Source organism: Emydura macquarii, unplaced genomic scaffold, assembly GCF_026122565.2.
Source record: "Emydura macquarii macquarii isolate MOO-44397 ecotype Brisbane River unplaced genomic scaffold, CSIRO-AGI_Emac_v2 contig_2988, whole genome shotgun sequence".
In the NCBI taxonomy this organism is placed as follows: domain Eukaryota; kingdom Metazoa; phylum Chordata; order Testudines; family Chelidae; genus Emydura; species Emydura macquarii.
Window position 1 is genome coordinate 5,683,226 of NW_027133125.1, and position 13,049 is coordinate 5,696,274.

Below are 13,049 nucleotides of genomic sequence, written 5' to 3' on the forward strand. Positions count from 1 at the left end.
AAACTCCCTGCAGGCAGCCACACCCGGGGAGCCCCCGAGACAACCCTGGGCCTCCATCGTCCTGATCCCGAGACGTGTCGGCCCATCTCCCCTGCATCCCACACGCCCCCAGGGGGCCTTTTCTGCCCCTGCCTTATTTCTTCTCCCTCTCCGGCCCCTTTCGCTGCCTGTCCAGCGGGAGCCTGGCTCAGCCAGCCAAGTCGGAGTCTCTGGCAGCCGCGACGAGCCTGGCACCAAGGGGGCAGCAGCAGGCAACGCCCTGAATGGGGGCGACGCTGGTACAAACCTGCCCGCCTCGGAGTGGCCCACACGGCTGAGCGCCGGGCCTGGCTCGCGCGGGAAGTCGGCAGCCGAGCCGGGCGCTGATGCTGTGTCTGCTGCGGGCGTTTGTCTGGGTTTGTCTGTTCGGAAACGGAATCAGACTTTAGCAGTGACAGCAGCCCCCCAGACCCCTCCATCTCAGCTAACCTCCCCCCGGACGGCGCTTAGCAGCTTTCAGCCCATCTTCAGCCTGTCAAACCCACCGGTTTCCCGAATCGGGCTGCTACCGCGAAAGCCTCATTCAACCCTTCACATCCCAGATGCTTCCCCCCTTTTCTGTGCCCTCGATCAAGGGCTGAAAAGATGGTTAACGACGCTGGCCAGGGGCTGCCCCGGCTGAAGTCTCTGGCTGCCAACCCACCAACGCGCGTCACGGCGCCCAGCGACTGGGCCCTGTTAACACCATCCTCTCTTGGGGCCCGTTTACACCACTGAACTGAAAACACACCCCTCACCCCTTCACCGGCCCCACCCGCCCCTCCCACCGCCTTCCTCCCGGCTCAGCCCCCACCCCAGGGCGCAGCTCCAGGGACTGGCCCTTTCCTTGCACGGGGCCCGGCCCCGACTTATTAACCGGACGCTGCGCAGGGAGCAAAGGGCACCGCGCATTCCCCACGCTCCGCGGGGAGCAGCCGGCACCAGGCAGCTCCTTCCCCCTCCGTCTGCCCAGGCTTCACTCCCAGAACCCCCAGCACAAACCGGGCCAGGATGCCACTGAGAGGGGCCCATGTGCTCCATGCCGGAACCTTTCCTGCACGCCCATGCTAGGCGGGGGCTGGGCGATGTCCAGGGACCCCCCCCCCCAATGATTGCAGAAAGTACAGCTGGGATTCAGGAGGGGGCGCTCGCCACATCTGTGACCGCAGGGGGTGCTGCTGGGGCCCCGAACTGCCGGGCGAATGGCCGTGGGGCCAGGGAGCGGAGCTGTCCAGAGCCTGGGGCGCAGCTATATCCCTGGGCTCAGGCCATGGAGATAAGAGAGGAAGCCACTGGGGGCACAGGGCACGGAGCAGATGGCGGTTCCTGCTTTGCTGCATGGCAGAGATGTTAGCCACGGGCCCGGGGCCAGTCCAGCTGGGCAATGCCTCCCTTCTCCCCTCTACCGGCTCCTCTGGACACGCCCTGCTGTATCGCTGGGTGAGTGGCTGGGAGACAGCTGCCATGCCCCAGCCCAGAGGTGGCTGCATTTCAGTGCTGGGGAAAGCGCTCCCAGCCTGGGAACCGCTGGAGCGAGACGCGCCGGGAGGAAGGGGCGAGGCGGGTGCACGGCCAGAGCTACCTTTATTGGAAGAGATTTCCATCTACAAAAGAGTGAAAAACCACCTAAAACCCAGCGTAAAAAGAGCTGGCGCTGGGCGGGCCAGAGCGGGTGCAGCGGCTGAGACCAGGCAGCGAGACCAGCCACCTTCTTCCCTCCCCCCCACTCCCCCCCGCCTGATCCACGCCAGGCAATCAGGCACCATCGCTCACAGCCCGGGGAGAGGGCACCCACCCCCTTCTAGGGCCGGCAGCCCCTTCAGAGACTGCCCCTGCCCCCCCCCGGCTGCTCAGGGTCGCCCTCATGGAGGCTGCACCATGCAGCCAGAGGGCAGAGCCCCACGCCACAGGCGGCCGAGATCCCAGCTTCAACAGGAGGCAAAAGCAGAGGGGGTGGGGGTGAGCAGGGCGGGCCCCCCAGCCTGACATCCCTGCTTCAGGGCACCCCACGGCAGCCACACCCCCATGCCAGTCCCAAGACCCACCCCCCGGCACTCAGCCAGACCCTCCCCACGGCAGCCCCAGGACAGCCTGAAGGGTCTGGCCAAGCACCCAGGGTCCAAAGGCTGACTTGGAACCACCGCAGGGGCCTGGCCCTCCCAGCCCCCCCCGGCCAGGGCCTCTCCAGAGGCCAAGCGGGGCCGGGGGGGTCACCGCCCAGCCCTAGCTGGGGAAGATGAAGGTCTTGATTCTGCCCAGATCCATGGCGGCCTCCAAGGAGCACTGCTTCAGCCCCCGGGGGTCGAGCCAGTCCTGGGGGTGGGGGACTGCCGACGGATGCCAGCCCCCGCCCGGGCTGGCTGAGCCGCCATCGCAATGGAGTGTGGGGCGAGCCGGGGCTAGGGCGAGTCCGAAGGGGCTGGGCTGGGTGCCGGAGCTGCCGGGGCTCGTGCGGTTGGATCTCTCGCAGGCGCCGCGCCGGGTCCGGAGCTTCAGGCAGTTTGGGCAGAGAGGGGGCCCCTGCTGGGGTCTGGGGTGCGGGGCGGGGCCTGGGGCCTCCCCGCGGGACAGCGCCATCAGCACGCTGCCCCAGAGGTACAGCGCCGGCGCCGTGACCCCGCCCCCCGGGCGGCACTGCTCCTCCGCCGTCTCGTTCTCCACCGGGCCACAGGAGCTGCTCTTGGAGCAGGAGGCAGGCGGGGGGCCGGGGGGCTCCGGCCCAGGATCCGGCAGCTGAATGGCACAGGGGGCGAGGGGCGCCTCGGTGCCCAGCTGGTGCCCACCATCCGTGGGCAACACCAGGGGCCGCAGGGCAGCGGGGCTGGCGCTTCTCACGCACACGACCTGGTGCACCACGGTGACAGAGGCGAAGACCGCGGCAAGGCCCGTCAGGTACATCACGCCCAGCACGCAGGCCAGCTGTGGGGAGAGAGAGACCGGTCACCCAGTGCCCCTGCCACCCGCCAGCCCAGACCAGCCACCCAGTGCCCCTGCCACCCGCCAGCCCAGACCAGCCACCCAGTGCCCCTGCCAGCCACCCCCCAGCCCAGACCAGTCACCCAGTGCCCCTGCCACCCGCCAGCCCAGACCAGCCACCCAGTGCCCCTGCCACCCCCCAGCCCAGACCAGTCACCCAGTGCCCCTGCCACCCCCCAGCCCAGACCAGCCACCCAGTGCCCCTGCCACCCGCCAGCCCAGACCAGCCCCAGTGCCCCTGCCACCCAGCCCAGCCCAGACCAGTCACCCAGTGCCCCTGCCACCCAGCCCAGACCCACCCAGACCAGACCAGTCACCCAGTGCCCCTGCCACCCGCCAGCCCAGACCAGCCACCCAGTGCCCCTGCCACCCGCCAGCCCAGACCAGCCACCCAGTGCCCCTGCCACCCAGCCACCCAGTGCCCCTGCCCCAGCCCAGACCAGACCAGTCACCCAGTGCCCCTGCCACCCCCCAGCCCAGACCAGTCACCCAGTGCCCCTGCCACCCCCAGCCCAGACCAGCCAGTGCCCCTGCCCCCCCAGCCCAGACCAGTCACCCAGTGCCCCTGCCACCCCCAGCCCAGACCAGGCACCCAGTGCCCCTGCCACCCCCCCAGCCCAGACCAGTCACCCAGTGCCCCTGCCACCCCCCCAGCCCAGACCAGTCACCCAGTGCCCCTGCCACCCCCCCAGCCCAGACCAGTCACCCAGTGCCCCTGCCAGCCCCCCCAGCCCACCCCCCAGCCCAGACCAGACCAGCCCCTGCCACCCCCCCAGCCCACCCCAGTGCCCCTGCCACCCGCCAGCCCACAGACCAGCCACCCAGTGCCCCTGCCAGCCCAGACCAGCCACCCAGCTGCCAGACCAGACCAGCCACCCAGTGCCCCTGCCACCCAGTGCCCCTGCCATCCCCCCAGCCCAGACCAGTCACCCAGTGCCCCTGCCACCCCCCAGCCCAGACCAGTCACCCAGTGCCCCTGCCACCCCCCCAGCCCAGACCAGTCACCCAGTGCCCCTGCCACCCGCCAGCCCACAGACCAGCCACCCAGTGCCCCTGCCACCCGCCAGCCCAGACCAGCCACCCAGTGCCCCTGCCAGCCCCCCAGCCCACAGACCGGCCACCCAGTGCCCCTGCCAGCCCCCCAGCCCACAGACCGGCCACCCAGTGCCCCTGCCACCCGCCAGCCCACAGACCGGCCACCCAGTGCCCCTGCCAGCCCCCCAGCCCACAGACCGGCCACCCAGTGCTCCTGCCACCCCCCCCCCAGCCCAGACCGGCCATCCAGTGCCCCTCCCGGGGGCCAGGCCAGCTGTGACACCAGTAACCAGAGTAAAATCGTCACAGCCACACACAGCCCCCACCAGACGCTGGCCCACACCACACCACACCACACAAGCAGCTTCGGGGCTGAACCAGGGCTCGCAGCTGCAGCCCCAGCCTGGGCTCGGCCCAGTGCCTGGCGGGGGGAGGGGGAGCAGCACTTTCCCTTTTGGGCAAAAAATGTACAAACCAAAATATTGTGGCAAAAACCCTCAGATTTCCACCCAGAAATGCTGCCACGGCGCCTCACGCCTTCCCCCTCGGACTACGTCTCCCAGGATGCACCACCTCCCTCACCAAGCGGTGACATCGTGGTGCATCATGGGAGTCCCTGGCTGCCGTGCATCATGGGAGACGTGGTCCAGCATCCAGACAAGGCAGCGGAGCTACAACTCCCATGAGGCTTTGCAGCAGCACTTCCAAGGCAAAACGCTTCCATTGTCAGCCAAAATCGGAATTTTCCGTGGAAAACGTTCCCCCAAAACCGGGACAGTTTCTGACCGCCCCAGCAGCTCTCATCCCACATTCACGTACACCCCCCCACAGCCAGCTCCTGGCACCAGCCCCCGGCCTCCTGGTTCTCCTCCCTGGCACCCCTTACAGGAAGGCCACCGCTGCCCCCGGGGCCTGGCCGGCTCTTACCTTCGCCACCCGCTGGTAGAACTGGCCCAGGGCTTGCTGCCACCGGGGCTGCTCCAGCAGGACGCACAGGTCCGTGTAGGTGAACCAGCCGCGCCGGGTGCCCTGTCTCTGTGCCACGCTGTGGGCAAGGAACGCAGTTCCAGTTCTCCCTGCTCTGGGCACAGGTCTGCCTGCCCACCGACACCCCTCCCTCCCCGGGCTACCAGCTGCAGGCACACCGGTAAAGGGGCGGCTCCTGGCAGCGCCTCTGTGCCCTCTGCCTACGGGCGGCATGAACGACCCACGGATCCCGGGCGGCCGAAGCGCACCAGTGCCACGCACGGCCCTGCTCAGAGCGAGTGGGGGTCAAGGAGGAGCTGCCGTTCCCCCGCCCTGCCCCGGAGCCCGGCGTGCTGCTCACAACGCTCAAAGCCCCGCCGGGGGAGGAGGGCGCAGACCCCACACACACCAAAGGGAGCCGGCTGCCGGGCGACCTGGGCCACCTCGGACAAGCCGTGGCTAGTGTGGGCCTCGCTGGGCGGGCCGGCGGGAAGGCTCTGCAGAGGGCAGCGAGGGGGCCCTAGGACCTCGGGGCAGACAATCACCTCGGCCAGTCCCACGCACCCCACCCCCCCAGCCTGGAGCAGGAGCTGCCGACACATGCCCCAGCGGGCCCGGGCCTGGCAGGGCAGAGGTGCCACGTCTGCCTCGGAGCAGGCCCCTGCGGTCACCCCCAATCACCTACCGTCCTTCCAGCCAGCTCAGCACCTCAAAGAGCTCCCTGGGGTTGGTGTAAAGGCTCCAGTCCTGCAGCAAAGGAAGGGAAGGGGAGGTCAGGCCGGCGGGAGGCAGGTAACAGCCTAGGGGGCCCTGGCAGCCATGGGCAGACAAACAGCGAGCGAGACGAATCCCGGTTCCCTTTGACCCATTCTCGGTCTGCCCGGGGGCATCTCGTTCTGCCTCTGGCCCCCCCGTGGGGCAGGATCGCCGCTCAGACGGGATCCTGGGCAATCTCCGCCCTTGTGCTGCCAGCAGGGCCTTGCAGAACCCCAAACCCTCCCCAGCCCGCTCTGCGTCGAGGGAACACGTCAGGGCATCCGCAGGGACAGCACCCGGCGCAGCCGGCACCGCGGCACAGTGGCCAGGAGCCGGGGGGTGGTTGTGCCTTCCACGGGCGTCCCGGTGGAGGCTGCACGGAGCCACAGCCCAGCGACCTGCCGTAAATGCTCCGTTCCCACGTGGGAAACCACCCCTGCACTGCCCCCGCTGGCCCCTCACACGGGGCCTGTTCTGGGCGAGCAGGTGCCCGGGCAAACCTCACACACTGCACCCCAGCCCCTTCCCCCGCCAGCCTCAGCTCTGCGCCCCTGCGACTGCCCGTTGAGATGCTTGAAACCGAGCCCTGGGGCAGGTGGGGAGCAGCCTCTGCCGGCCAGCTGCTCTCACTGCCCTGACCACAGCCTCAGGGGGCTCCTGGCCGCGGTCGGGGGGTGCCATGGAGGGCAGGAATCAGGGATACCAGAGCGACGGGTACAGTCTGCACTCTCATCGCCCAGCTGCCCAGGGATGGAGCGTTCACACCAGGGCGGGACCCCCCAGCTCTGATCACCTCGGGCCAGAGGTGGGACAAGCCCCTGCCTCCCGGGGACAGGGAGCAGCAGTCCCCCGGCCCCCTGCCCTGGGAAAAGGGCGGGCGGCTCCCACACAGGAAGGCCTCTCCCCCTCCATCAGCTGATCCCATCTCAGCTCAGCGCCCGCTGAATGCAGCGCTGCCCCAGAGCCTGGCACCACGGCAGAGGCAAGACGCCGCCTGGAATTCAGGCCGATGCCCCGAGCGCCAGCAGCACGGCCGCCCCAGCACAGCCGCCCCTGCGGACCTACACGAGCAGAGGATGAGCCGGCCCGCGGTGGCTATCTGCGGCGCTGTGCTGGGCCGTGCCCTCCGCGCTGTGTGTCTGTGCCTTTGCCCCACGCCCGCGCGCCGACGGACGCCAAGCGAGAGCCGAGCACACGCTGCCTGGCCTGGCTATCCAATCGTGCGCTCCGGGGGCAGGGAGCGTCTCTCACTCGGTGCCTGCGCAGCGCCCGGCGCGGAGGGGCTCCCCGGGGCGGACAGGAGGCCGGTGTGCCGCGGTCACTTACGATGGCGCTCAGGAAGTTCATCTCCAGCGTGTTAACGGTCTGCACGTCCACCTTGCCCGCCGCGCCCCACTCATCGTTGAAGACCTCTTCCTCCTCCCCTTCGTCGTACAGGTACTTGCTGGCAACCATCTGAAAGCCAGGAGCACAACGCCCGTCAGCCCGGCCCCGCGGGGAGAGCCGGGAGCTGGCCCCTCCGCGCCCCCCCTTACCATGGAGATCAGGAAGAGGTCAGAGGAGGAGATCTGCTGCAGGTACTCGGGGTTGCGGTGCCGGAGCCTCTCGATGTAAACCAGCGCCAGCATCATGGAGCAGGGCGAGATGCAGGCTTCCCTGTGAGCGCGGGGCAAGAGCAGAGGTTACGGTCCTCAGCGTCCCATCGCCCCCCAGGCACCCCCCTCGCATAACGGGCAGCGCAGGGCAGGGGCCACCGCTGCCTTCTGCTGGGTGGGAAAAGGCCCCGGGTTTGAGGCGTGTGCGCACGGACACATGCCCACGACAGCCCCCAGCGGACGGACAGATCACGCCAGGTCACCAAGGGCTCGGTCCCTCCTGTCGGCTGAGCTGTGTCCCTGGCTCCTCAGGCATTTGTAGGAGCTGAAAGTCCCAGCTTCTGCCTCTGGAGCTGCAGGCGGGTGGTCAGCTGGTGACCCCCGTCCACGTGCGCCCGCAGCCGCAGGACGACGCCAACGCGCAGCGTCCCGAGCGTTGCGACGCTCGCAATGGTCACAGCTTTCGCTAGCGGACAGAGGGGCCCAGCTGCAAGGGGAGGGGCCGCTAGCCCCCAGCCAGGCCCCGCCAGTGCGGCGCTCTGCTTGGAACAGGGAATCCTTCCATTCCCCGCAGAGACACCGGAGCTGGACGGGACGCAGCCGCACAGACGGGGGGTCCCGGCTGGCTCTGGGGAAGGAAACGTGTCCACCTGCCCTGCCAGCTGCTCTGGTGAAGCCTCCTGCTGCAGGGGTCGCGTCTTACCGAGAGACGTGGCAGACGTATTTCTTCTGCAGCCTGCGGATGGGGCTGGGAGCTGCTTTCTGGAGCAGCTCCACGGCGATATCTAGGACAGAGGCAGAGCGGCACAGGCATCAACAGCAGCACGGACGTCCCCCCACCCCCATCCTCTAGTGCCCAGCCCCCTCCACTCCCTCCCGTCCCCATCCGCAGTCCACGCCAGCGCCCAGACGGGAGCAGCAAACACTCCGCTGCAGGGAGTCCACATTCAGCCCCCGCCGGTGAGTTCAGCCCAAGATTTACAGGAGCAGCTGGTGATTTCTGGAGCCTGGCTAGAGAAGATCCCAGGGAGGGGGTCTCAAGTCGGGCAGCCAGAAATGAACGAAGAAACTCCCGGGTCACGGAAAGCCTTGGCACCATCTGGCAGCCTGGACGCACCCAGAAGCCTTTCCCCAGGCCTGGCCACCAAGCAGGGCCAGGGGAGAGCCGCCCCACCAGCGGCCTTGGAGTGCGGGCGCGCCAGGTGAGACGGAGCCGGCTAGAGAGGCAGCCATGCTGACCCGGGGAACAGCCCGACTGCAGCCGGCACGGACACACTCGCACCGGCAGGGATGGACATCGTCTCCGCTCGCCTCCCCTGGCCAAAGGGGCTGCCCGGGGCTGAACGGCAAAGACAAGCGGCCGAGCGGGGCGCTCCCTGCACGGAGCCCATGGGCACAGCGGGCCTCGGGCTCGCAGAGGGGCCTTCTGCCTGTTTTCTCTTAGGAGTGTCAGCCCCTAAGGTAGATCCTGGGGGCTGCCCCTTGCAGGCGGAGCACTGCACCCCACAGAGCAGCGGGCAGGGTTGCCGCCCAGCGTGCTGCATCCCTACGGGAAACGGGAGGGCCCCCGAGACTGGTGGGGTCCAACAAGCCAAGATCCTCTCGTGAAACAGCAGCAGTGGCCTTTACCCACAAAGCAGCTACGGCCCGGCCCGGCCCGGCCCAGCCTTCCACTCCAGAGACGCTGTCCTGAACCAAGAGCTCCCCTCGCCACCACGGGCTGAGCTCCTGGGCTCCCAAAGCCTAGATTTCCCTGCAGCCTGCCAGGCTAGGAAACGAGCAGTCCTGTCCGCCCCCCACCCACCTCCTGCTAAGCCCATCTCAGAACTCGCTCCTTTTGGAGAATCACCTACCAGCGCTGCCCCCTCCCCCCCACCCCGCCGGCACCAGCACCAACCTGTCCCTGGCCGGCCAGCGCCAACTCCCCTACCACTACCCCCGCCAGTGCTATCCCAGCTCTAATCACACGCCTGGCGCTGCCTGGTCCTCCCACGAGGCTGTGAGCAGGGCAGGGCAGGACCCACCTGGCCAATTAGCCCGGGAAGTGCCACGCGTCCCTAAGGCAGCCAGCCACGCACTAGCACCGATGTCCACAAGCAGCTCCTCCTCGCCCGTTCCCGACAGCCAGCTCCCCGCCAAGGGTCACGTTCCCAGCCTTTCTCTCCCAGACCCTGTACGCACGAAGCAGGCACCTCCCTATGCTGACAAGAAGCCATCCCTCCCCCCGGGAGCTGTGTCTACACGGTGGAGGCCAGTCTGGCTCCGCTGCCTCGGCGTGGCTCTGCCATCATGGCCCCGTGGTGCGGATGCGGCCCACGGAGACGGAGGGGTTTCTCTGGTGGCATGGCAACGCCAGCACCCCGAGCAGCCGGGGCTGCCCCGATGGAAGCTGCGTCTCCACGGGGGCTGGGTGGGCCTGGCTAGGGGGGCGTTTCCCACACACCTGACCCAGGCAGCTATGGCGACCTGCCTTTGCCAAATGGTGCAAGGAGGAGGAAAGAAGCCAGCGGAGGGGGCAAGAGCCGTTCGATTACGCAGTCGCTCAGCACAGCCGAAGCTGGGGCACAGAGCGAGGCAAAAAAGCGTCATCTTGCTTCCTTAAAGGAGGCCAGGCCTAGGGTAAAAAGTGAGGTCGAGCCAGCCCCATCACCCCAGGGTGTGAAGAATCCCAACCCCGGGTGAGTCATTAAGCCGAGCTAATCCCTCGAGCTAATCCCTCAAGGCTAGGGGGACCTCACTACCGCCTCTCGGGGCCGTGGGCTAACGACAGCGATGGGAGACGCCCGCCCGCCGCTGTAGCATGTCTACACTGAAGCGCTCCATCAGCACAGCTGTGCAGCCTGCCGTGGAGACGGAGCCTTCGGAGCCTTCGCTCATCCAGCCCCGGGGCTCGTTCCAATCCCCCCGGCTCAGCACACGTCCTCCACTCACCTGCCACGGGGCTGGAGAGGTTCTCCAGGCTACAGTCTTTGTCCCAGCCATAATAGAGACGCTTCCGCACCCGCTCACGCAGCTGCTGGTGCCCTGGGAGAAACTGAAGACGGGGATGGGAAAGATGAGAACAAAACCCCAGGCCACCGGCCACGTTCCCGGGATGCTGTGCTGGGCTTTTTAGAGGTTTTTAAGATGCGGCTTGACAAAGCCCTGGCTGGGATGATTTAGCTGAGGTTGGTCCTGCTTTGAGCAGGGGGTTGGACTAGATACCTCCTGAGGTCCCTTCCAACTCTATGATTCTATGGGCCCTCAAGTCTTCGGCCAGTGGATCAGGTCGCGGGGTCAGGGTTAGTGGGGACTCTGTGCTCCAGCCAGGCACTGTGGTACCATGGCGGCTGGTACCACGTGGGCACCTGGATTGATAGCAGGGGCATGGGGATTGGAGGGGCAGAACAGGATAGATCATAAAACAGGTCATTACATAAACCCATGGCATGCCCACACCTTGCATGCTGCAGGCAGTTCTGGGCGCCTCGTCTCAAACAAGATGTATTAGAATTGGAAAAGGTGCAGAGACGGGCAGCAAAGGTGATGGGGGCGATGGAACAGCTTGCATGAGGGGAGAGATTTAAAAGACTGGGACTGTTGAGCTTAGTAAAGAAATGACTCAGAAAATAAAAATGGCCACGCTGGGCCAGGCCAATGGTCCAGCCAGTACAGCATCCTGCCACTGACCGCGGCCTGTGCTACATGCCTCAGAGGGGAAGAATGGTACAGGGCCATTACTGAGCGATCCATCCCCTGCCATCCACTCCCAGCTTCTGGCAATTGGAGGATTAAGGACCCCGGGAGCCTGAGGTTGTGTCCCTGCCCGTACTGGGGGGATATGACAGAGGTCTATAAAATCACGAGTGGTGTGGAGTAAGCGAAGAAGGAAGTGTTATTTACTCCTTCTTGTAACACAAGAACCAGGAGCCATCCAATGAAATTCACAGGCAGCAGTTTTAAAAAGAACAACAGAAAGCATTTCTTCACACAACGCACAGTCAACCTGTGGAACTCCTTGCCAGGGGATGTTGTGCAGGTCAAAATTATAATTGGGTTCCAAAAGGAATGAGAGAACTTCCTGGAGGACAGGTCCATCAGGGGCCGTTAGGCCTTGTCTACACAACAAAGATAAGTCGACCTACGTTAGGTCGACTTACAGCCACCGCATTCATTACTGTGATGGCTGATGTCCACACGACCCTCCTTGGGGCGGTGGGGCACGTCCTCACCAGGCATGCTTCCCCGGACCTAAGGGGGCAGTGTGGGGAGCTCCCAGTGGGCTGCCCCCCAACTCCTTGTTTCCCACCAGGAGCCAGGGGGAAGCCTCCCAGGGCTTCTTCTCCGTTCCCAGCTGGGAGCTGCGGGGAAGCTGTCCAGGGGCTTCCCCTTGGCCAGCCGCTCAGCTCTGCAGGGGGGCAGGAGGCAGGAGGCTCTAGCTGCCCAGTTTCCTTGTCTCTTTCAGCCCTGGGACTGACAAGGACAGCCAAGAGCCCAGGTAAGGCAGGCCCTGTCCACAGTGACACACCGACATACACTCTGCGCCCCGTCAGCAAGTGTGAAAAATCCGGACGGGGGTGGGGGATAACAGGAGCCGATATCAAACATCGGGACATCGGCCTCTCCTGGAGCTGGTTTTAGGGTGTTGGCCTGGCAGGGGAGCTGCGTTGGTGGGAGGAGCCGGCTGGCGCAGGCACCTCCTGTTCTGTCGTGTAGACGCCAGCCCTCAGCCCGGAGGGTCAGGGCCACAGCCAGGCTTTGGGTGCCCCCGAGCCCCTGGGGCTGGAGGGCAGCGGAGGGAGCACTCCACAACTGCACTGTTTCTTTCATGCCCGCTGCAGCGCCGGGCACCGGCCAGGGTCCGTGACCGGGTCGGGAGCCCATGTGGAGGTCACACGGCGCTGGCCCAGGACAGAGGGGCGGGGGGGGGTGCGTTTTCCGGGTCCCTGGATTTGGGGGGGTCCCACACTCACCCCCAGCGGCGGGGCTGGGCTGGGCGGTCGGGCCTGCCAGGCTTCCGCTGCTGAGCCCCGGGCCCCGGCCCCCGATCGCGGCAGGGGGGAGCCGCGTCGCCCGCAGAGGCCGCCTCCGCCGAGAGACACCCGCACCCCCAGCACCCAGCACCCCCCCCCGGGCCCGCGGCTCTGCCCGGCGCCGCTCACCGTGAACTCCTGGAAGCCGCTCAGCGAGAAGGGGCCCTCCTGGTCCCGCAGGAGCCCGTCCAGCTCCATCGCGGGGGGCCGGGGCGGGGTGCAATGGGGGCGGGGGGCGGGCGGGGTGCAGTGGGTGCCGGGGGGTGCAGTGAGGGCCGGGCGGGGTGCAGGGGGTGCAATGGGGGCCGGGGGGCGCGCGGTGTCCCCAGCCGGCGGGCGGGGTGCTCTGCTGGGCCGGGCCGGGCCGAGGTGCCCGCTCGGGTGCAGCCGGCTGTCCTGTCCCGTCTGTCTGTCGGGCCGGGGGAGGAAAGGCCCCGCCCCGGTCTCGCTCCTTTTCCTCTTCCCGGGCCAGGGGGAGGGTCTCAGCCCGGCCCGGCCCCCGGCGGCAGAGCGGAGCTGGCGCGGCGCGGCACGGCCCGGCCCGGCCCGGCAGGAAGCTCCCGTCCGGTTGCCCTGCCCGGGCTGATTCACCCGCCGCCGGCGAGGCTCTGGCTCGTGCCGCGGGCGGGGGCGGCCTCGTTGATCGGCGCCCGGATGCCGCGGGGATGGGTCACCGTGAGCGCGACGGGGG

The 13,049-nt window shown here is 67.4% G+C and overlaps 1 protein-coding gene across 1 annotated transcript; it reads right to left on the reverse strand.

Moving 5' to 3' along the window:
* Positions 1-1,585: 1,585 nt before the first annotated feature.
* Positions 1,586-12,766, reverse strand: CNPPD1 (cyclin Pas1/PHO80 domain containing 1). The gene is made up of 8 exons (XM_067570125.1): positions 12,488-12,766; positions 10,278-10,380; positions 8,050-8,131; positions 7,287-7,407; positions 7,078-7,206; positions 5,681-5,742; positions 4,957-5,074; positions 1,586-2,937 (listed from the first exon to the last, which is right to left on the reverse strand). The coding sequence occupies exons 1-8, from the start codon at positions 12,554-12,556 to the stop codon at positions 2,242-2,244; spliced, it is 1,380 nt and encodes a 459-aa protein (XP_067426226.1). The 5' UTR covers positions 12,557-12,766; the 3' UTR covers positions 1,586-2,241.
* Between the last annotated feature and the right edge of the window lie 283 nt (positions 12,767-13,049).